This window comes from Oncorhynchus clarkii, chromosome 16, assembly GCF_045791955.1.
Source record: "Oncorhynchus clarkii lewisi isolate Uvic-CL-2024 chromosome 16, UVic_Ocla_1.0, whole genome shotgun sequence".
Classification (NCBI taxonomy): domain Eukaryota; kingdom Metazoa; phylum Chordata; class Actinopteri; order Salmoniformes; family Salmonidae; genus Oncorhynchus; species Oncorhynchus clarkii.
In genome coordinates, this window is record NC_092162.1 from 44,839,102 (window position 1) to 44,862,917 (window position 23,816).

The following is a 23,816-nucleotide window of genomic DNA, read 5'->3' on the forward strand; positions in this document are numbered from 1 at the left end:
AAGATATCCCTGTCGGCCAGACCTTCCCCTAACCCAGACAGGCACTGGAGTCGCTAGTGAGCGATGGGACAAGATATCCCTGTCGGCCAGACCTTCCCCTAACCCAGACAGGCACTGGAGTCGCTAGTGAGCGATGGGACAAGATATCCCTGTCGGCCAAACCTTCCCCTAACCAAGACAACACTACGACAGAGCCTGGACTCGAACCCAGAATCTCTAGTGGCACAGCTAGCAATGCAATGCAATGCAGTGCCTTAGACAACTGCGCCACTCAGGAGGCTGACTAACATAGGTATTTTGTCTTGATCTTGTCCACATTCTGATTGTGCCCATATTCTCAGAAACATGTCTACACATGGTATTAAAATGTGTCTCATTTCTGTCCACTGTGTCAGCATCGTGACCAGATTTCCTCGTCCCTCTTATTTATTTATTTTAAGACACATATTGATGCCATAAGTCAATGGTTCCACCTGTCATTGATTTTTAAAAGGCGGGATAATGATCCAATTATGATTTTAAATGGTTTCACTATCCTGATCCGTTTACACTTGTAAGATATCCAGACAAATTGGCTGCATTTACACAGGCATCCCAATTCTGATATTTTTTTTCACTAATTGGTCTGATGGAAAAGATCTAATGTGATTGGTCAAAAGACCAATTAGTTGGAAAAAATATATATCAGAATTGGGCTGCCTGTGAAAACACCGCCAATGGGTCCTGAGGACGTCAGGAAGATATGATCACAAGCAGATCACAATGCATCTTTTAATAATCTACACCTGTCTGAAAATGTGGGCACAATCAGAATGTGGAAAAGATCAGGACAAAGGATTCATGTTAGAACCAGGTATAAATGAGGCTTATGTCTACAGGTCTCTTTTGTGAAAGACATTTAATCTCAATGACAGACAATAACAATATATAAACAAAGGTTCAATCAAATGCTTAGCTACAGTAACTGGAGTAAACCTTGTTGGCAACTTCAGTCAGTGTAAAACTAGTGAAGTATTCACATTTGTTCCATGCTATAATTAACAATCCTGAAAGTGTATTTTATTGTGTCCTTGTTGATATTTTCAGGTGCTGACTCCACCAATGTGTTGAGATCATAGAAAGTCTGTATAATTATACAGTGTACATTCCCTTTTATGCCCTAAGAGACTGTAAAAAACAATGTGAATGACTCTACAGCAACACAGAACGTTCCACGGGTGGTTGACCTATATTTCAGAACAGGTGTAATGTATTATATAAGCGTAAGCCATCGTCTTCACCAATTAGCTGTTGCTAATCATATTGCAGCCTAATCAGCTTAATTGCATTAACAGTGGCTGGCAGCATGTTATAAAACAGACACTATACTCATCAGTATTGTCATGAACAAAACTGACAATGGAGTTTTGGGGATTATTATCATTACTGTTATCTGGTTACATAGTGTGGACACCAGAACGGTTCATTCTCAAATCTGTCTGTCCCCCATAGCCATGGACACTTTTCAAGTTCAGTATAGTGGCTGAGTTAATATTGACTCGTTATAAAAGTTATGACACTTTCATCACTAACTTAACTACTCAATAACTTCTACCCTAATCTTGATATGATTTCATTTTAAAGTGTGTGTAAACTATACACACACGTAGTTATATAAACAGTATATACAGTACCAGTCAAGTTGACACCTAGTCAAGGGTTTCTTTATTTTATCATTTCTACATTGTAGAATAGTGAAATCAAAACCATGAAATAAAACAATGGAATGACATAGTAATTCGAACTAAATCACCGACAAGTTCACTAGCAAAGCACACGTGATCATCCATTCACCTACTCTTGCGTCTCACAAAGACATGGCAGTTGGAACCAAAAATCTGGACAGATTTCCACCAGTCTAATGTCCATTGATCGTGTTTCTTGGCCCAAGCGAGTCTCTTCTTGGTGTCCTTTAGTGGTTTCTTTGCAGCAATTTGACCATGAAGGCCTGATTCACGCAGGCTCATCTGAACAGTTTTTGCGACTGCACTTAACTTTAAAAGTTCTTGAAATGTTCCGACAAGGTCGGAGAATGAACTGGTGCTGTTTGAGCTGTTCCGTCTTTCCCCTAAATAGGGCTCTCTGTATACCACCCCTACCTTGTCAACACAACTGATTGGCTCAAATGCATTGAGGAAAGAAATTCCACAACTTAGACATGAAGCTGGTTAAGAATGCCAAGAGCGTGAAAAGCTGTCAAGGCAAAGGGTGGCCACTTTGAAAAATTTCAAATAATTGAATTTGTTTAACACTTTCTTGGTTTAGTCTTTCCATGTGTTATTTCAAAACCCTGCATTTTTTAAACAATTATTGAACCTTTAACTGGGCAAGTTAGTTAAGAACAAATTCTTATTTACAATGACAGCCTACCCAGGGCAAACCTGGGCCAATTGTGCACCGCCCTATGGGACTCCCAATCACAGCCAGATGTGATACAGCCTGGATTCAAACCAGGGACTGTAGTGACACCTCTTGTACTGAGTAGGTGTCCAAACTTGACTGGTACAGTGTCTATAGTTATAGACAAACAAATATTTAGGGACTTAGTCACTTGAATAGGGAATACAATTAAGACAAAGTATTCATTGCAAGAATTTTGATTTATTCAACAGCAAAAAGCATGATAGAGAAATCCTTTTGTCTTTTATAAAAAAAATATATAAACACAGGGAGGAAAAGCAGCCTCAATCACTAAAAAGTTGTAAAATCTGCTGCCTCAATCTCCAACTAAACTCAAGGTGTGGGGTGTTGGAGAAGAGATGGGATTAGGAGGGTGGTGGGCTCCCTTGTTCCACCTTCCCAGAGTTACTGCTTTCACTGAGTTGCCTACTGAGTTGCTTCTTCAACACCATCTCCCTGGCGATACACGCCACCTGCCCGTTGGTCACCGTGTACGTTCCACTCCTGCAATAAGAAATATTGTTTAGCTAAAGAGGTACAGAAAAACAATTAACCGGTTACTTAAAGTGAGACATCTTACAAAGGACAAATGAAACGCAAGATTTAAACTATGCATGGTTTTAATCCATTTGTGTGACTCTTGGGTTAAGGAACTCACTTCTGTTCAGATCCAATCATGCTGCCAGGCTGGTTCTGTTTGTTTGGGAAGAAGAAAGAAGACCACCAGTGACCAGAGTCCTGTCTCTGCAGACCTGAGGAAGAGAAAACAAAAGGAAACTTTAGAGACCGAGTGCGAGATAATGTTCTTATGAAAAACTTGTCAGAGTGCGAGAAACTGGTCTGTACCTGGGGGGTGTGGAATGACTTCGCCAGCGTATTCAGAACTGCCACAGGAGCTGTTGCTAGAAGTGGAGCCTATGCGCCTTCTATAGTAATCATGGGTGGCGATGAGAGAGCCAGTGGACGGAATTGATGCCATTCTCTTTAACTCTGCTCAAAGATGGAAAACCTAGGGAAGAGAGAAGGGGATATTAGGAGTGTGGAGACAGGAACCATGCAAGCAGAGGCAAGTGATACTGGGATGAGCCAAATAATATTGCTATGGATGCTGCTAGATGTCATTAAATGTGCCATAATGCAACAGCCTCAACATAGGCTTTTGTACAGATTTGTCTTTGTGGAAAGTGTAAGACCCATTTCAAAATCAGCCTGCAACCCATTCACAGCATTTTGCGACACAGCAGAGAACAGGTCTATATTCAACTTCATCCAAAGTGAGTTAGAAACATGCCTGAGTGACAAATTCTGGATTGTCATCCAGTCACAGAAGCCCGTCATTAGCCTATTATAGGCAAACGTGCATTTCCACTTCCCATGCTCCTGACCCCTTGAGCCTCTCTGATATCACTGTTGGCTTAGCCCTCAGTCTGAGGGGTGTGATAGAGACCAACAGCTGTGCAAAGTGATTTCCACACCATGATCTGCAAATAAGTGGGCTGTCTGGGACCAGGGTCTGCAGGTATAATGTTCCAACTTCCAGGCACCTAGCCAGGAAAGTGCACAGGCTAGGTGAGTCACAGGGCTCAACACTTGGTGTGAGGCGCTGCAGTACCTCTTTAAAAAAAAAAAGGTACTGACTAAGCCACTCAGAAAGCAGGACTATACAGGATGCACAACTCTTCTCAAACACTGCAGTGGAATGAAACATGCTAAACATATAGTTTTACTCCCCAAACAAACTACATTTCCATAAGCAAAAATGAGTGGTTTATTGAGAAGCAACCTGATTACATTTGATGCTAAATCAGTTGTCAGGTCCAGTCAGGGCAGAAGTTCAGTCCAGATGGTTACTGGCTAGGGATTGTCAGGGTAATGCATGTCTGTGCTAGATAGGCAGTTGCAAAATATCAAGGATAAACCAATCCCCTTTACACAGTGGGGAAAAAAGACTTACTGCCATCAGGCACTATTGGATGTGTGAATGTGCATTGCATTCATGCCAGCATTGCCAATCACACCTCATGTGCAGAAAAATAAGAGACCAACACTGGCAAGTGTATGATAAAACAGACCATTGAGACAAAATGTAGATGCAAAGAGACTATACAATATCAGCAGTCAAGGCAACAATTATTCAACAAATTAGAGAATTCTTTGATGTTCCTCTTTGATGATCAGAATCAGATAGGACACAAAGCTGGTAGAAAGAGAATCCCCCCCCATTCTGATTTCACTATTTTAAGGCTATTAGCCTACATTGTTAAAGGCAATGTGGAATCTTTTCTAAAATAATTTGTGCCAGGACAATAAATCAAATAGATTTAGTGTAGGTAAACATATGATTGGACACACATTGTCCATTGTTATCTGGGCAAGTAGCCCAGCTTATTCAATTGTCATTCAAGCTGGGCGAATATTTTTTGCCTTTTCTAAAAGCAATCAAATCAATCTTACCTTTTTATTTGGCGTTGAATGATGTTGAAAAACACCAAAGGCGGGGTCTTTTGGCAATACTCGGTGAATTAAGCTAAACGACTACTCTTGCCCATTTGTGGTATGTTCTCGAATAGAAAACTTCAAATTATTTCTGGTGTGCTCAGTGTAGAATGATGAATAGGGACAAGCAGGTAACTTTATACAGTGGGCGCTGTGACGCATCCTGGACGAGCTGCTCATGGGTGGGGTTAGGGCACGTTTAGGCCTACGTTTCCAAGGAAGCCAACCTGGACTCAGGAGTAGACGTAACATAGTAAACGTAAATATGTACTGAAATTAGAACAATTACTTTTCGAATTGTGTGTACTAATTTGTGGATATCCATCATCCATTTTGTATGATATGTCACATATTACAATTCTTATGATATGTTACCAATTGCAATGTGTACAATATGTTACGAATTTGCAAAACGTATGACAAGTTATGAGTTTCAGTATTTTGTGGCTAACTTTACCTATATGGATAATGTAAACTAGGATAGAGGCTATGGTAAGGATTAGAGATAAATTCAGGGTTAAGGGGCTATTAAGGTTAGGGGTTAGGAGGCTAAAGGGTTTGGGGGTAGGGTTAGCTAACATGCTAAGTAGTTATTTAAAAAAAAGCTAAATGTTGTAAGAAGTTGCTCATTAGCTATAATTGTCCTTGATGAGAGTCAAACACAACCTTTGGGCTGTTAGACTTCGCGTTATATGCACGCACGCCTTCCGTCCATCCCGACCAACCTATGTAATCATACATATACATTTTTCGTATGTACGTTTAACATGTAACATGTCTAGTCTAGGCTGGGCAAGCACAAAGGCTGGGCAAGCACAAAACATGATCGATTGCAATGCTCTTGACAGACACGTCATACAGAATCCACAGCTGTCCCAAACACGAATAACCGAACTTTAACCCAGTAGCCTACTGATTCATTCACTGTTTTAATTTGTTCTTCCACAGCGTGGAATTTCCCATTTAGGAATGAATCCTAACTGTGAAAGCAGAACATAATGTCAACATGTTATTATCTGACTTTTTCTTTTCAATGTTTATAAGATGATTGGAATCACAGACTATTGTATCAAATCCTATAAATTATCAAATGTTATTCCCTCAATAATGTCATCATGAAGAAGAAAAACACGATAATAGTTATTTCAAAGTTAACAATATAAGTTTTTGATTTTCAATAATATAAATTGGATCATTTTCTAGACATTTGATTTATTTTCTTGGTGGTCTAGTGGTTAGGGTTCGGCGTTCTCACCGCAGCCGCCCGCATTGGATATATATGTTTTTTTTTTTTAGAACCTGACAGCGACTGTACTACCGAAGTCCTTTATACCAACTTAACAATACATTTTATGAAGACTTCCCTGGTGGTCTAGTGGTTAGGATTCGGCGCTCTCACCGCCGCGGCCCGGGTTCGATTCCCGGTCAGGGAACATACGTTTTATGTTTGTTTTTTTAAACAACTGTACTACCGCTATTCCAAGTTAACAATATAATTTTTTGAACAGTATTTATCATTTTCTGAAAAATGCTGCATTTCGTGGTGGTCTAGGGGTTAGGCTTTGGTACTCTCACTTCCGCGGCCGGTGTTCGATTCCCAGTCAGGGAATTTAAGTTTTACATTTTTTAAACAACATGACAATCACCGTTTTACCAGTCTATTATACTACCGTATCATGGTTATAGCTGTGAACTGTAACAACAATACTCACTTTTGTTTCTTTCTTTATTTTTCCAGAAAGGTATTAGTATCCAAATTCAGAACAGACCACTTTTGTTTTAATTGTAAATTCTCTTAAAGTACAAAAATACATTACTGTACATTTGTGATTGTTATGTTCTTAGAATGCAATAGTAGAATATGACAATGACATTTTCCTTCAAACAGTTGGACAATATACACTGCTCAAAAAAATAAAGGGAACACTAAAATAACACATCCTAGATCTGAATGAATGAAATATTCTTATTAAATACTTTTTTCTTTACATAGTTGAATGTGCTGACAACAAAATCACACAAAAATTATCAATGGAAATCAAATTTATCAACCCATGGAGGTCTGGATTTGGAGTCACACTCAAAATTAAAGTGGAAAACCACACTACAGGCTGATCCAACTTTGATGTAATGTCCTTAAAACAAGTCAAAATGAGGCTCAGTAGTGTGTGTGGCCTCCACGTGCCTGTATGACCTCCCTACAACGCCTGGGCATGCTCCTGATGAGGTGGCGGATGGTCTCCTGAGAGATCTCCTCTCAGACCTGGACTAAAGCATCCGCCAACTCCTGGACAGTCTGTGGTGCAACGTGGTGTTGGTGGATGGAGCGAGACATGATGTCCCAGATGTGCTCAATTGGATTCAGGTCTGGGGAACGGGCGGGCCAGTCCATAGCATCAATGCCTTCCTCTTGCAGGAACTTCTGACACACTCCAGCCACATGAGGTCTAGCATTGTCTTGCAGTAGGAGGAACCCAGGGCCAACCACACCAGCATATGGTCTCACAAGGGGTCTGAGGATCTCATCTCGGTACCTAATGGCAGTCAGGCAACCTCTGGCGAGCACATGGAGGGTTGTGCGGCCCCCCAAAGAAATGCCACCCCACACCATGACTGCCCCACCGCCAAACCGGTCATGCTGGAGGATGTTGCAGGCAGCAGAACGTTCTCCACGGCATCTCCAGACTGTCACATGTGCTCAGTGTGAACCTGCTTTCATCTGTGAAGAGCACAGGGCGCCAGTGGCGAATTTGCCAATCTTAGTGTTCTCTGGCAAATGCCAAACGTCCTGCACGGTGTTGGGCTGTAAGCACAACCCCCACCTGTGGACGTCGGACCCTCATACCACCCTCATGGAGTCTGTCTCTGACCGTTTGAGCAGACACATGCACATTTGTGGCCTGCTGGAGGTCATTTTGCAGGGCTCTGGCAGTGCTCTTCCTTGCACAAAGGCGGAGGTAGCGGTCCTGCTGCTAGGTTGTTGCCCTCCTACGGCCTCCTCCACATCTCCTGATGTACTGGCCTGTCTCCCGGTAGCGCCTCCATGCTCTGGACACTACGCTGGCAGACACAGCAAACCTTCTTGCCACATCTCGCATTGATGTGCCATCCTGGATGAGCTGCACTACCTGAGCCACTTGTGTGGGTTGTAGACTCCGTCTCATGCTACCACTAGAGTGAAAGCACCGCCAGCATTCAAAAGTGACCAAAACATCAGCCAGGAAGCATAGGAACTGAGAAGTGGTCTGTGGTCCCCACCTGCAGAACCACTCCTTTATTGGGGGTGTCTTGCTAATTGCCTATAATTTCCACCTGTTGTCTATTCCATTTGCACAACAGCATGTGGAATTTATTGTCAATCAGTGTTGCTTCCTAAGTGGACAGTTTGATTTCACAGAAGTGTGATTGACTTGGAGTTACATTGTTTTGTTTAAGTGTTCCCTTTATTTTTTTGAGCAGTGTACATAACTACATATTGGAAATACTACTTCATATTTAGAATGAATGAAAGGTTGGAACTAACACTGTCAAAGCCATACCCAAGTTATCAACCTCCTGCATAATGTTTACTCTTTGAAGGGGTAGTGTGGACCATGACATCAGGTTAAAGTAATGAAGGAAGTAGTGAGATTACAGATGGTTGAGAGAAAAATAGATTATGTTGGAAGGAACCACTGTTCTGAGATGGGCTTCTTTCAGACCCAGAGATATCTCCGTCAATCCCTAGAATCCTGGACACCTTGTTCTGTGTGGAAGAGACAGAAGCCAGTAGAGACATGAGGAATTAGTTGTAATATTAAAGATGAGAAAATAGAGTATTTTCTGTTCTTTATGTTTGTGATTGTTCTCACAGACACTTACCTTCACGCTTCACACCATGTCTTCAAAAGGACTTGAATGTATTGGAATGTCTACAAGGAGGCAGAAAGACACATCTCTTAAACAATGGAATTCAGTTTGAGGTATCACTTCAGGTTAAAGTAAGTTTTTCAGCTTTAAATGTAACTTTATTTACTTGCAGCATTAATGTCATTCTAATGTCGTTCACCAGACTCTTCCTCCCCAAGCACTGTTCGCAATTAGCCTGGGGACGAAGTTAATATCATTCAAACATCATTCACCGCCTATGGAGGTACTGCAGAAAGTAGTAGTAGTGCAGTAGTGTGCCCAGTGTTTTACCTCATTGACATAGCAGGGACACTGATGGAGTGGCCCAAGGAGGGGCTGGTGCGTCCGAGAGCAGAAACAGAGACAAAGAGAGATTAGTAAGAGCATCATGTAGTTTAGCAGTACATCATGTAGTATAAAGTACTAGTATAGTAGTACATCATGTAGTATAGCATGTAATATAGTAGTAGATCATGTAGTATAGCAGTACAACATGTAGTATAGTAGTACAGCATGTAGTATAAAGTAGTAGTATAGTAGGTCATCATTTAGTATACAGTAGTAGTGCATCATGTATTAAAGGAGTGCATCATGTAGTATACAGTAGTAGTACAGTATGTAGTATAAGAGTGCATCATGTAGTATAGGAGTGCATCATGTAGTATACAGTAGTAGTACAGTATGTAGTATAGTAGTACATCATGTAGTATAGTAGTATATAGCACATGAGCAAGAAAAACAGATAAGATCAGTAGCAGCTTAATATATCACATCGAAATCAAGGTTGTTCACTATCACAAGGCCAGGGAACTCCTACTATCCTTACCGAGGTGGGCTTGGCAAAGGCAGTGCCCTGTCCGGTTAATGGGCAGCGTTCCAGGAAAGAGATGGGGAAAGAGAGATGGTCAGATAAAGTAATCAAGAGGCCACATGGAGGTGTAAATATTGACAGTGCGCTGTATGAGAAGAGTGTGTGTGTGTGTATATATAAAAAAAATACTTAAACAATTAATGGCAAGCAAAAATGCATCACAGCGACAGCTATCCTTTACGCAGGCTCAATTTAAAGGCTATGAAGGAACAGTAAAGTAGATAAAGGGATAATGTTGCCAATTAAGACCGACTGGTCTGATTCGATTAAGGCTGTTGAATTTCTCCCTGTGATTGCGTAAACAAATGCACGAGAAGAAACCTCTGTCCTCAACAATGTGTCCTGTGAAGGGCAGTGGTGTAAAGTACTTAAGTAAAAATACTGGAATGTACTACTTAAGCAGTTTTTGGGGTATCTGTACTTAACTATTTATTTTTGACAACTTTACTTCACTACATTCCTAAAGAAACTTATAACCTTTTTACTGCATGCATACATTTGCCCTGACACACAAAAGTACTTGTTACATTTTGAATGTCAGTTGTATTGCTTCTTTAAATCAGAACAACAATTTTCAGCTGTGCTAACACCATTTCAAAAGGGGTTTCTAAAGATCAATTAAACTTATAAGATAAACTTGGATTAGCTAATACAACGTGCCATTGGAACACAGGAGTGATGGTAGCTGATAATTGGCCTCTGTAAGCCTACGTAGATATTCCATAAAAAAAAATCAGCCTTTCAGCTACAATAGTAATTTACCACATTAACAATGTCTACACTGTATTTCTAATCAATTTGATGTTATTTTAACAGACCAAGTTTAATTTACAATCGACCGACACAGCCATGGCACGTTGGCCAAGAACATTTCGTTTTTTATTCCAGGGTTGTTGCTCTAGCACCTCGGCTGTTTTACACCTAGGCCTATATCATTACGATCAAGAATATAAAAAGGTAGCATAAATAGCTTATATAGAAATATATAATATACCTCTCTCTCGCTTAGAGAAGTGTTCTACCGTTAACTTTAATCAGTTTATCCCCGTGTTTACCAGCCCACCACACTAATAGAGACAACAACCCTGTTGACAATACCTTATCCATTTGCTGGTGTGTAACAGAACAATAATCATCCTTTTACATTTTTTATAATGAGATTTTAAATGTAAAAGGCAAATGACACCAATTATTTTAGGATCATTTAGGCCTATTCCAATAGAGAACCTAGGCAGGTTTTTAATGATATTGTCCTTTATCATTGCCCTATAATAATTCTATTCATATTTATTACGTTTTATCTTAACAGCTATTCATTCCAATTCACATCAGCGAACAATAATGTATTTGAAGTCATAATATACACGACCTCTACAATTAGGCCATATCATATCAAGTAAAAAAAAACAACCTTGGTATTTCTAAAGTACAATCTTCAAATTAAATAAGTAAATAAATCATAAGAAAAAAGGTCAGCCTTACCCATCTTTGCCTTCCCCTAAATCAAAACCTGATATTAAGTCCATATAGAAGAGGGATAAGTTCATCATACCCATTCTGCATTACCATAAGTCCAACCGTATTTTAAGTCCACGGTTCCATACTGCATGAATAAAAAAAGTTGTTCATGCAACAACAACAAAAAAGTTATGTGTACTGTTTAACGCGGTGCAAATATCTATCGGGGACTACTTCAACAGAAGGTAGCTATCACTCACAGCCACGTTGTAATCTTAAGAGTCCTTGAACATTTGGTTGTTTACATATCATTTATTGACCACTAGACGAACATTCTGCTTCACTGCTCGGAGCCTTTTGAAAGTGGGGTAGAGGGCACGTCGTCTCTCCACTATTTTATGGGGAAATTGTTCATCAATAGAGAATGAGGTGTTCTTCAATTCTCTAACCTGTTGTAACAAAGCAATTTTCCTTTTGAGGTGGGTCAGCATAGCTACGATCGGACGGAGCCTTCCCTCTGCTCTGCCACCGAAAAACGGGGAGCCCTCTGAAAATCAATTGTTTCCACCTGTTCGACCGTCATATTGAGATTACTTTTCCTGAACACCTTGATTTTTCCTCCGTTGACAAATAGTTTGTGTTCATCCTCCTTTTATTCCCATTATAACAATATTATTTTTCATACTTCTGCACTTTAGATCAAGTAATTCGGCTTTCATTGTTTTATTATCATACCGTAGCCTCTCTGTAGTGTCTTCTAGGGAGTCCACGGCAGTTTTCAATATCATATTTTCCACTCGTATTTCATTTTATTACTGTAATCCATTCTTATTTTTAAGGCCTCAAACTCCCCCAGTAACCCAGGCAATATATCATTTTTTTGAACTGCTCGCTCATGCTTGTAAGCAATGCTCTATCTTCTGGAGACAGTTATAAAATCGTCCCCCTCCCAATGTGACATTTTTAATTTTTGGTTTCGCTTGTAGAACTCGAGGAAAGGTATTCTCTTGTTCACTTCGATGTATGCGTTTCTTTTTCGAGCATATCAAAATGCGGATCAATAAATAGTTCCAGATTCTCAATATTATCCAGAATGTTTGTTTTGTAGTTATCAGCCAATCCTCAATTGTTGTGATTAAGTCATGCAACAAACTATGCCTACCACGCTGCCTCGTCAGACTTGGTCTTTTACCAAATAGGGCTATCTTCTGCATACCACCCATACTTTGGGTTAATAGATTATTCCATTTGTGCTATTTCATAGTTATTCACTATTATTCTACAATGTAGAAAATAGTAAAAATGAAGAAAAACCCTGTAATGAGTAGGGGTGTCCAAACTTTTGACTGGTTCTGTATATATATACTGTTGAGCATGAACAACCCAACAGCGTTGCAGTTCTTGACACACTCAAACCGGTGTACCTGGCACCTACTACCATACCCTGTTCAAAGGCACTTAAATCTTTTGTCTTGCTCATACAGAATCCATGTCTCGATTGTCTCAAGGCTTAAAAATATTTTTGTAACCCCCCCCCTCCTTCATCTACACAGATTGAAGTGGAATTAACAGGTGACAGCAATAAGGGATCATATCTTTCACTTTGAATCCCCTGGTCAGTCTGTCATGGAAAGAGCAGGTGTTCCTAATGTTTTGTACACTCAGTGTGTGTGTGTGTGTGTGTGTGTGTGTGTGTGTGTGTGTGTGTGTGTGTGTGTATGTATGTATGTATGTATATATATATATATATATATATATATATATATATATATATATATAACTGGATTAAAAAGATGATTGATTTAGTGGATTAAGACAAAGTGACGATATGAAGGGTGGACACTGCTGGTGGACAGATGAGTAATAGTGGTGGTGAAGGAAGATGGAAAGAACAGAAGGGTGTGCAGGAGGATGAGCTGAGGGTACCTCATGTCTCCAAGTCTCCTTGTAATGGCCACACCCACTGTGGACAGGGCAGCACTGGTCATCTGTCCTGCATTAGAGATACTCTCCTGGGTCCTCTTATACCTAGTCACAGAAAGCAAGAGAGAGAGTCGGAGATCTAGAAAAGACAGGAAGTTTATATTTTGACTACCAATCAGTCGGCATGACTACTATAGTATATCAAGGGGGAAAGGGCAAAACTTAACTTATGTCACCGAGGTTTGTTCAAAGTACACCCTACGCAAGGACTTAATTTGCATATTGGCCCATCCACTTTCTTGGATCCTCCTTTTCACAGTGACGAGCTTGCTGTGTTCCACCACAGCATCAGCAGGAGGACACATGCTATGAGCACGGATGGCCTGGTTGAAGCACGATGGGTGAAACCCCAAAACATGAGCCATCAGCACCTTCGTGGTCACCCTGTCCTAGTGCAGATAGCCAGATTCCCCCCACCCCCTCTGTTTTCACCAAGTAAAGTGCTCCCTCCCCGGCCAGGCCAGCCACAGCCTGTTGTTAATACTGCTGCCAATGTTAAGAAAGGCTATTGGACAGGCTATTAACAGGCCTCTGATCCAGCTGACCTTAAAATCCCATCAGCTGTTCCAACATAGAGCTTAGAACAACATAGAACAAGAACCCTTTTAGCAAAGCCCGTCTTGGTTAAATTCACATATATAATGGAGTGACCACTCACACGTTAGATTGACTGATGTCTTCCAGAGTAGCTGAGGCTGTCAGATATCTGTAAATATAGAGGTACATTATCATCAGAGTGCCATCTTAGAGAAAGCATTAAGTACTGAAGATGAGCATGCATTTCAGGATTATGTACTGTAGGTATTATGCCAGGCAAAAACAGGGTGCTGACATTGTATGCTTTTCTACAACGTTCTGCCAGAAATAATAATAGATGCAATAGCTGCTTTGGCAGGCTTGGTTCACCTTTGCCCAACTTTTACTCACATTAAGTCAGAGTCAAATCTGCCCTGGTTCATTTGCAAAGGCTCTCCATTAGTTTGAAGTCTATCCACAGTTTTTGAATGCCTTCAAATCTGATAGTGTCTCAGGGGGAGTTGGGAAATGCATATAATACACAATTATACACAAGTACATGTGTGAAATATGACAAATATACTGAACAGAAAAAGAAATGCAACATGTGAAGTGTTGGTCCAATGTTTCATGAGCTGAAATAAAAGATCCCAGAAATGTTCCATACGCACAAAAAGCTTATTTCTCATAAATGTTGAATGTTCATTTCTCTACCATAAACCGTCTTAGGGAAGCTGATCTGGGTGCTCGTTATCCTCACCAGGATCTTGACCTGACTGCAGTTCGACTTCAGTGGGCAAATTCTCACCTTCGATGGCCACTGGCACGCTGGAGAAGTGTGCTCTTCACGGATGAATCCCGGTTTTAACTGTACTGGGCAGATGGCAGACAGAGTGTATGGCGTCGTGTGGGCGAACGGTTTCCTGATGCCAACATTGTGAACAGAGTGCCCCATGGTGGCGGTGTGGTTATGGTATGAGCAAGCATAAGCTATGGACAACTAACACAACTGCATTTTATCAATGGCAATTTGAATGAGCAAAGATACCGTGACGAGATCCAGAGGCCCATTGTCGTGCCACCTCATGTTTCAGCACGATAATGCACAGCCCCATGTCGCAAGGATCTGTACACAATTCCTGGGAGCTGAAAATGTCCCAGTTCTTCCATGGCCTGCACACTCACCAGACATGTCACCCATTGAGCCTGTTTGGGATGCTCTGGATCGACATGTACGACAGTGTGTTCCAGTTCCCACCAATATCCAGCAACTTCGCACAGCCATTGAAGAGGAGTGGGACAACATTTCACAGTCCACAATCAACAGACTTATCAACTCTATGCGAAGAAGCTATGTTCGTTGCACTCCATGAGGCAAATGGTGGTCCCACAAGATACTGACTGGGTTTCTGATCCATGGCTCTAATTTGTTTAAAAGGTATATGTGACCAACAGATGCATATCTGTATTCCCAGGCATATGAAATCTATAGATTAGGGCCTAATGAACGTATTTAAATTGACAGATTTCTTTTTTTTTCCCCAGTGTACAGTATATGTATATGGTATTTGATTAGGATCCCCATTAGCTGTTGCAAAAGCAGCAACTACTCTTCCTGGGGTCCACACAAAACATGAAACATAATGCAGAATGACATAATACAGAACATCAATAGACAAGAACGGCTCAAGGACAGAACTACATTTTTTTTAAAGGCCCACATAGCCTACATATCAACACATAAACTATCTAGGTCAAATATGGGGAGAGGCGTTGTGCCGCGAGGTGTTGCTTTATCTGTTTTTTGAAACCAGGTTTGCCGTTTATTTGAGCAATATGAGATGGAAGGAAGTTCCATGCAATAAGGGCTCTATGTAATACGGTACGCTTTCTTGAATTTGTTCTGGATTTCGGGACTGTGAAAAGACCCCTGGTGGCATGTCTGGTGGGATAAGTGTGTGTTTGTTAGAGCTGTGTGTTAGTTGACTATGCAAACAATTTGGGATTTTCAACACATTAATGTTTCTTATAAAATAAGAAGTGATGCAGTCAGTCTCTCCTCAACTCTTAGCCAAGAGAGACCGGCATGCATAGTGTTTATATCAGCCCTCTGATTACAATCAAGAGCAAAATGTGCCACTCTGTTCTGGGCCAGCTGCAGCTTAACTAGGTATTTCCTTGCAGCACTGGACCATACAACTGGAAAATAATCAAGATTAGACAAAACTAGAGCCTGCAGAACTTGCTTTTTGGAGTGTGGTGTCAAAAAAGCAGAGCATCTCTTTATTACGGACAGACCTCTCCCCATCTTTACAACCATTGAATCTATATGTATTGACCGTGACAGTTTACAATCTAAGGTAATTTATTCTCCTCAACTTGTTCAACAGCCACAAGGAATGATTTGTACCAAATACAATGCTCTTAGTAGTGATTTCACAGACTTCAACTCTTTTTTAAGAGTTTCAGTGACTTCATTAGCTGTGATGCATATATGGTTTAATCATCAGCATACATGGACACACATGCTTTGTTTAATGCCAGGGGCAGGTCATTGGTAAAAATATAAAAGAGTAGAGGGCCTAGAGAGCTTCCCTGCGGTACACCACACTTTACATGTTTGATATTAGAGAAGCTTCCATTGAAGAAAACACTCTGAGTTCTATTAGATAGATTGCCATATTGTGGATTCAGAGCTGAGGTTAAAAAGCCATAACACATGTTTTTTTCAACAACAGGTTAGGGTCAATAATATCAAAGGTTGCACTAAAATCTAACAGTACAGCTCTCACAATCTTATTATTATCAATTTATTTCAACCAATCATCATTTGTGTCAGTGCAGTACATGTTGAGTGCCCTTCTCTATAAGCGTGCTGAAAGTCTGTTGTTAATTTGTTTACAGAGAAATAGCATTGTATTTGGTCAAACACCATTGTTTCCAACAGTTTGCTAAGAGCTGACAGCAAGCTCATAGGTCTGCTGTTAGAACCAGTAAAGGCGCTTTACCACTCTTGGGTAGCGGAATTACTTTGGCTTCCCTCCAGGCCTGAGGAAAATACTTTCCTCTAGGCTCAGATTAAAGATATGACAGATAGGAGTGGCTATAGAGTCAGCTACCATCCTCAGTAGCTTTCCATCTAAGTTGTCAATGCCAGGAGGTTTGTCATTATTGATCGATAGCAATCATTTTTCCACCTCTCCCACACTAACTTTACAAAATTAAAACGTGCAATGCTTTTCTTTCATTAATTGTTTTTTTTATGCATGAATACAAGTTTTCCCACTTGCCCACTTGGCTTCATAATAGTTTCTTCTTCTTTTTATTGAGTTTAGTCACGTAATTTCTCCATTTGCAGTAAGTAAGCCCGTCAGATGTGCAGCCAGATGTCACGCCCTGACCATAGAGAGCCCTTAGTTCTTTATGGTGTAGTAGGTCAGGGCGTGACTAGTTGGTGCTAATATGGTTCCCAATCAGAGGCAGCTGTTTATCGTTGCCTCTGATTGGGGATCATATTTAGGTAGCTATTTCCCCACCTGTGTTTTGTGGGATATTGATTGTTGGTTAGTGTGTTTGGGCACCACATCCTCACAGTCTTTGTAAGTTTTGTTGTTTTGTTTTGTTAGTTTCACTTAAATAAATATGTGGAACTATAGTCACGCTGTGCCTTGGTCCGCTCATTTCCAAGATCGTGACAGAATATCCCACCACAACAGGACCAAGCAGCGTGCCCAGGAGGAGAAGGTATCCTGGACTTGGGAGGAGATCTTGGATGGGAAGGGATCCTGGACTTGGGAGGAAATCATGGCAGGACAGGATAGGGGGGGTCGAGCTGGCGGTCGAGCAGCGGAGAGTGCCAGAGCCTGTTTGAGAGTCGAATGAGGAATTTGATGAAAGATTCCGGAGAGAGGTGGTAGCGATGAGAATGCTGCCATACAGGCGTGCTGAAGAGTGTGACACCAGTCCTGTGCCGGATCCACGCAACAGGACTGCAGTGCGCCTTCCCAGTCCGGTACGTCCTGTGCCTCCTCCTCGCACTCGCCCTGAAGTGTGTGTCACCAGTCCGGCGCAACCTGTACCGGTCCCATGCATCAGGCCTCCAGTGCGCCTTCCCAGTCCGGTACGTCCTGTGCCTCCACCTCGCACTGAAGTGCGTGTCACCAGTCCGGTGCAACCTGTACCGGCCCCACGCATCAGGCCTCCAGTGTGCCTTCCCAGTCCGGTACATCCGGTGTCTCCTCCTCTCACTCGCCCTGAAGTGCGTGTCACCAGTCCGGTACCACCTGTGCCGGCCCCACGCACCAGGTCTCCTCCGGAACCTCCTGCGACGGTCCACGGTCCGGAACCTCCTGCGACGGTCCACGGTCCGGAACCTCCTGCGACCGTCCACGGTCCGGAACCTCCTGTGACTGTCCACTGTCCGGAACCTCCAGCGACAGTCGACGGTACTGAACCTCCAGAGAGGGTGAACGGTCCGGAGCTTCCGGGCACAGTGTCCAGCTTCACTCCAGGACAGGAGCCTTCCTCTGCGTCGATGCCCAGTCCAGGCACGGTGTCCAGTCCTGCTCCATGGCCAGAGCCTTCTTCTGCGCCGGTGCCCAGTCCAGGCACAGCGTCCAGTCCAGCTCCAGGGCAGGAGCCTTCCTCTGCGCCGGTGCCCAGTCCAGGCACGGTGTCCAGTCCTGCTCCATGGCTGGAGCCATCCTCTGCGCCGATGCACAGTCCAGGCACGGTGTCCAGTCCTGCTCCAGTGGCCAGTGTCCAGTCCAGGCACGGTGTCCAGTCCTGCTCCATGGCTGGAGCCTTCCTCTGCGCCGATGCCCAGTCCAGGCACAGTGTCCAGTCCTGCTCCATGGCTGGAGCCTTCTGCTTCGGTGCCCAGTCCAGGCATGGCATCCAGTCCAGCTCCAGGGCAGGAGCCTTCCTCTGCGCCGGTGCCCAGTCCAGGCACGGAGTCCAGTCCCGCTCCAAGGCCGGAGACTTCCACTGCACCGGTGCACAGTCCAGGCACGGCGGCCAACCCAGCTCCATGGTCGGAGCCTTCCTTTGCGCCGGTGCCAAGTCCAGGCACGGCAGTCAGTCCCGCTCCAAGGCCGGAGCATTCCTCTGCGCCGGTCCCCAGTCCAGGGACAGCGTTCAGCCCGGCGCAATGGCCAGACCCAGGGTCTGGGTGGGGGCTACGACCTGCATCAGAGCCGCCACCAACACCAATCACCCCCCCCACCCTCCCCATTTGGTTTCAGGTTTTGCGGCAGGAGTCCGCACCTTTGGGAGGGTACTGTCACACCCTGACCATAGAGAGCCCTTAGATCAGGGCGTGACTAGGGGGTGATCTAGTATATATATTTCTATGTTGGTGCTAATATGGTACCCAATTAGAGGCAACTGTTAATCGTTGCCTCTGATTGGGGATCATATTTAGGTAGCTATTTCCCCACCTGTGTTTTGTGGGATATTGATTGTTGGTTAGTGTGTTTGGGCACTACGTCCTCACGGTCTTTGCACATTTTGTTGTTTTGTTTTGTTAGTTTCACTTAAATAAATATGTGGAACTATACTCACACTGCGCCTTGGTCCACTCATTTCCAAGATCGTGACACCAGACTTATTAGCCACTCCTTTTGCCTCATTAATCACATCAGACCAACAAATATTTTTAACATCATCCACATAAGAGTCACAGCAAAATTGTTGTATGATCTCTTATACACTATTTTAGGCCCAGCTTTTGGAACCTTAGTTCTCCTAGATATAGCCACTATATTGTGAGCACTGCTCCAATGGGTATGGATACAGCTTTAGAACAAAGTTCTGCAGTATTAGTAACAATGTGATCGATACATGTGGACGATCTTGTTCCTGTAGTGTTTGTAAACACCCTGGTAGGTTGATTAATAACCTGAAACAGATTACAGACACTGGTCACAGTAAGAAGCTTCCTCTTGAGCGGACAACTTGATGAAAACCAGTCAATATTCAGGTGCCCAAGAAAGTAGACCTCTCTGTTTATATCACATACAGTATCAAGCATTTCACACATTATTTAGATACTGACTGTTAGCACTTGGTAGCCTATAGCAACACCCCAAAAGAAAAGGCTTTCGATGTGCCAAGTGAACCTGCAACAAAAACACTTCAATAACACTTGACATAAGATCTTCTCTAAGCATTACAGGGATATGGCTCTGAATATATACAGCAACACCTCCCCCATAAGCATTTCTGTCTCTTCTATACATGTTATATCCTTGTATTGCTACTGATGTATCATCAAATGAATTATCTAAGTGAGTCTCAGAAATGGCTAATATATTAATGTTATCTGATGTTAGCAAGTTATGGATTTCATGAACCTTATTTCTAAGGCTACATATATTAATATGGGCTATTTTCATCCCTTTCCTGGGTAGCTTATCAGAGATAGACATAATACTGAAAAGAGCAAACAAAGCAAGAGAACAAAATATACATTCAGCAGTCCATTAATCAATTGGTATGTGTGTGTTGTGGGGTTGAAGCTACGAACCCATAGGCTTGACTCTCTCATCCCTTCCAGGCTTCTGGGAGGGAGGGTGGACAATGAGCCTGTCATAGCGGATGTAAGCAATGTCCCCACGCGCTCTGGCAGCTTTCATGGCTGGGATCAGTTATCTCAGTTACCTATTTCCTAAGATATATGTTCCTCTCAAGTTCTTCGCTCTTTCCAGAACATCTACCTTGTCCTTGAACCTCAGGAACTTGACCACTATCGGCCCGGGCCTATCACCTGTGCCGGGTTTTCCAGTCCCGTGGGCGTGCTCCACCTCAATCTTCCTGTGGTCCATATTCAATTTCTCAGATATCATTTCCCTCACTTTGTCCTCAGACTCCGTCCAAGTCTCATGTGGAGATTCTGCAATTCTGTCCACAACCATGTTATTCTGCCTTGAACTGATGTCCTCTCTCAATGACTTACAGATTGCTGTCATCAACTCATAGAGCTGACCATGGGAGAACTGCAAAATGTTCTTCCGGTCCTGGACCTCTCTGGTCAGGTCGTCCATTATTTTATTAGCAGAATCCACGAGTATTTGGACAAAACACTTGAAGCTATTTTCTTGTTGTTGTAACAACTACTTGTAGGTCTCCATTTGTTTGTTTAAAAGATCATTCACGTGTGATAGAGAGACACCAATGTCCTCAACGGTACTCCTGCCAGCTTTGGTCTTTGCCAGTACCCACCAAATTATTATTATTATTATTATTACTACTATTCTGATACTAATTCTGATGTATTATTGTCAAGTTTGTTATGTAATTCAGTGACAGTCACTCAATCAGCCCATGTCAGCTAACTTTGTTTATAATTTAGTCTTTATAATGCCTCGGGTTACTTTAATACATTTCTGATGTTGTATAGGCGGTTAAAGAAGCAGGAGTGTTGTGTGACATCATGAGGGCATCTCACAGGTGGAAGTACTTACGCATTGGAGGTCTGGACTTCCTGCCAACCTTTGGACAGGTTTTGTTTAATCTCACTGAAGGGGCCAGTACCCAGCTGCCTCCTGATGTCCATTGCATATTTCTCTTTGGCCAAGAGTACCTGCCGCAAAGTCTGTATTTCATCCTCCGTCTGAGCAGAAAAAAATGACAGAAAAGTTTACAACGTTCAGACTAAAAATAATAAATTGTGGATTTTCTATGACTTGTCTTTTTCCATTAATTTGGGTGCAAATCAAAATCTGAACAAACTATTATGCTAAGAGACAGATTCAACATAAATGAATATGACAATGTTTGACAACATGAAGAATGGGACAAAAGGGCAAAGTTGGACAGACACAGAGAGAATAATACCTTTGCCAGCTCCATCTTTAAATCAAACTCATCCTCTTCTGATAGACCGTTAGTCGGACTTCCAATTCCTGATATTCCAATGGAAATGTTCCTTGGTGTAACATTTTCCCCACTGTAACCTTTGAAAGGATAGATGTTACTGTCTACAATGCATACCCATATCAATGCTCGAACTGTGACTTCATAAATGTTCAGTTGTTGACATAAATTACTGCTCTACTGGCAGTTCATCTTCATTTAGTCAACTAGTCTCAACTAAAGAGATGCTCTGCTTTTTTGACACCACAATCCAAAAGCAAGTTCTGCAGGCTCTAGTTTTGTCTAATCTTGATTATTGTCCAGTCGTGTGGTTCAGTGCTGAAAGAAAGACTTAGTTAAGCTGCAGCTGGCCCAGAACAGAGTGGCACATTTTGCTCTTGATTGTAATCAGAGGGCTGAAATAAATAGTATGCATACCAGTCTCTCTTGGCTAAGAGTTGAGGAGAGACTGACTGCATCACTTCTTCTTTTTATAAGAAACAATGTGTTGAAAATACCAAATTGTTTGCATAGTCAACTTACACACAGCTCTGACACACACTTATCCCACCAGACATGCCACCAGGGGTCTTTTCACAGTCCCGAAATCCAGAACAAATTCAAGAAAGCGTACCGTATTACATAGAGCCCTTATTGCATGGAACTTCCTTCCATCTCATATTGCTCAAATAAACAGCAAACCTGGTTTCAAAAAACAGATAAAGCAACACCTCGAGGCACACCTCTCCACTATTTGACCTAGATAGTTTGTGTGTATGCATTGATTATGTGTTTCTGTCCTTGTCTATTGATGTTCTGTATTATGTAATTCTGTATCATATTTTTTTATTTGTGTACTTTTGCATTAGCTAATGGGGACCCTAATAAAATACCAAAATACCAATACCAACTTACTGCTGAGAGTTAGAATAGTAAAATGCACAAGGTGCAATTTCGAAATTTGGTTGTGCGTCAGCAGTCTTTCTCTTGTAATATCAGTCACTCAATTAGCCCATGTCAGCTCAGTTTTTTAAAGATGGGTAAGATAGTCTAGCGGCCAGCAATCTAAACTTGTAGTAATCACGGGTATAGACCGGAGGGCAGCCATTGATTTTGTTAGTCACACTCAGTCAGATATCATATTAAACATGCAATGCAAAACATTTCTCTAGACCCTATGGCAAAATCTGTCGAATTGCAAGAAATTAGCTCTAGAACTGCTAATGTTTCTCTCCGCACCATGGCAAATTGTTTAGAACTGCAGCAAACCTGTTTTAAAACAGCAACATTTTCTCTACAATGTGGCAAAATGTGTAGAATTGAACTCTAAACGTATATATAATATGTTTTTTTTTAATCTCCGCCGTCAAGAGGACTCCCATTCGTTGTTCTCAATTTCGCCCAGTGCGCAGTCCATGGTGCTGAATTCCATGCCTACCTGTAGCGCTAGCAATAGCATTGCGTGTGGCTAATCACGCATAGCATGAAAGGCTATCTAGGCAAGTATTCTTTATCTCACCGTGTAATACAGAGTAGGATGTCATTCATTCATTCATTCATTGAACAATTCAACAATCTAGCCATAGTAACTTACCTTGCCTATTCATGATCAGCAGAGGCATGAACAACTCCGTTTCACCCAGCACTTCTTTTCCGTGTTCGTGCTATCGTTAGCTTTTGCTAAATGGTGTCCAATCCCTACTGTTCAATAATGGATGTCTCAAATGCTTCTCTATACTCACATTCAGTATCACGCTATGGTTTACATGCCAAAGCTATATACAGGAAATCAAGAACATAATGTAGTCTTATTTGGAATATTAACGTTATGTTGCGTTGTTTATTCAACACCTAAGTATTTTAAGAATGTGAGTTAATCCCGCACGTGAGTGTGTGAGATGATGGTGGCGTACCCCTGTCGAGTAAACAAATTCGATGTATTTTTATACATATTGTCCATATTGTTCATCGATGTTGTTTTATCAAGTATAGGCTATCCTAATTCATTCAGAACGAACTTTGCTGCTGCTGCGGGAAACACAAACAGCCACCTGTGCAGGCTGTGCTGGATCTTTCAGCGTTGGTAAAATATCCACCAAGTGGTAAAATGAGTGAGAGTTGAAGAGAGGATTCCACAGCACGGGCTCTGTCTCCATCTACCTCATATTCTAGAGAAGGCCTACAGTATTTCCTAGGCCTATTGAATGTAGAACATTATGTTTTCAGTCTACTGTAATAGCACGACACGTAATGATACTTGAATATCGTAATTGCAGCATAGCATGAGAATTGAAATGATAAACAAAACAAA

General features: G+C 42.0%; 2 protein-coding genes and 1 non-coding gene across 4 annotated transcripts; 1 reads left to right on the top strand and 2 right to left on the bottom strand.

The window, feature by feature from the left end:
• Positions 1–1,681: 1,681 nt before the first annotated feature.
• On the bottom strand, positions 1,682–5,091 carry LOC139368560 (pancreatic progenitor cell differentiation and proliferation factor). Its single transcript, XM_071107581.1, has 4 exons — positions 4,894–5,091; positions 3,286–3,448; positions 3,098–3,191; positions 1,682–2,943 (listed from the first exon to the last, which is right to left on the bottom strand). The coding sequence occupies exons 2-4, from the start codon at positions 3,416–3,418 to the stop codon at positions 2,805–2,807; spliced, it is 366 nt and encodes a 121-aa protein (XP_070963682.1). The 5' UTR covers positions 3,419–3,448; positions 4,894–5,091; the 3' UTR covers positions 1,682–2,804.
• Positions 5,092–6,296: 1,205 nt separating this feature from the next.
• Positions 6,297–6,368, top strand: trnae-cuc (transfer RNA glutamic acid (anticodon CUC)). Its single transcript has one exon. It is a non-coding gene; the product is annotated as a tRNA-Glu (tRNA).
• Positions 6,369–7,849: 1,481 nt separating this feature from the next.
• Positions 7,850–23,360, bottom strand: LOC139368562 (tumor protein D54-like). 2 transcript variants are annotated; one of them, XR_011626976.1, is made up of 10 exons: positions 23,100–23,360; positions 21,488–21,606; positions 21,115–21,263; positions 13,794–13,841; positions 13,079–13,180; positions 9,650–9,676; positions 9,115–9,159; positions 8,951–9,019; positions 8,797–8,846; positions 7,850–8,680 (listed from the first exon to the last, which is right to left on the bottom strand). XR_011626976.1 is itself a non-coding variant. In XM_071107585.1 (9 exons), the coding sequence occupies exons 1-8, from the start codon at positions 23,125–23,127 to the stop codon at positions 8,819–8,821; spliced, it is 546 nt and encodes a 181-aa protein (XP_070963686.1). In that variant the 5' UTR covers positions 23,128–23,360; the 3' UTR covers positions 7,850–8,680; positions 8,797–8,818. The 2 variants fall into 2 exon arrangements, 1 of the variants encoding a protein (XP_070963686.1); XM_071107585.1 differs by lacking the exon at positions 8,951–9,019.
• Positions 23,361–23,816: the final 456 nt, after the last annotated feature.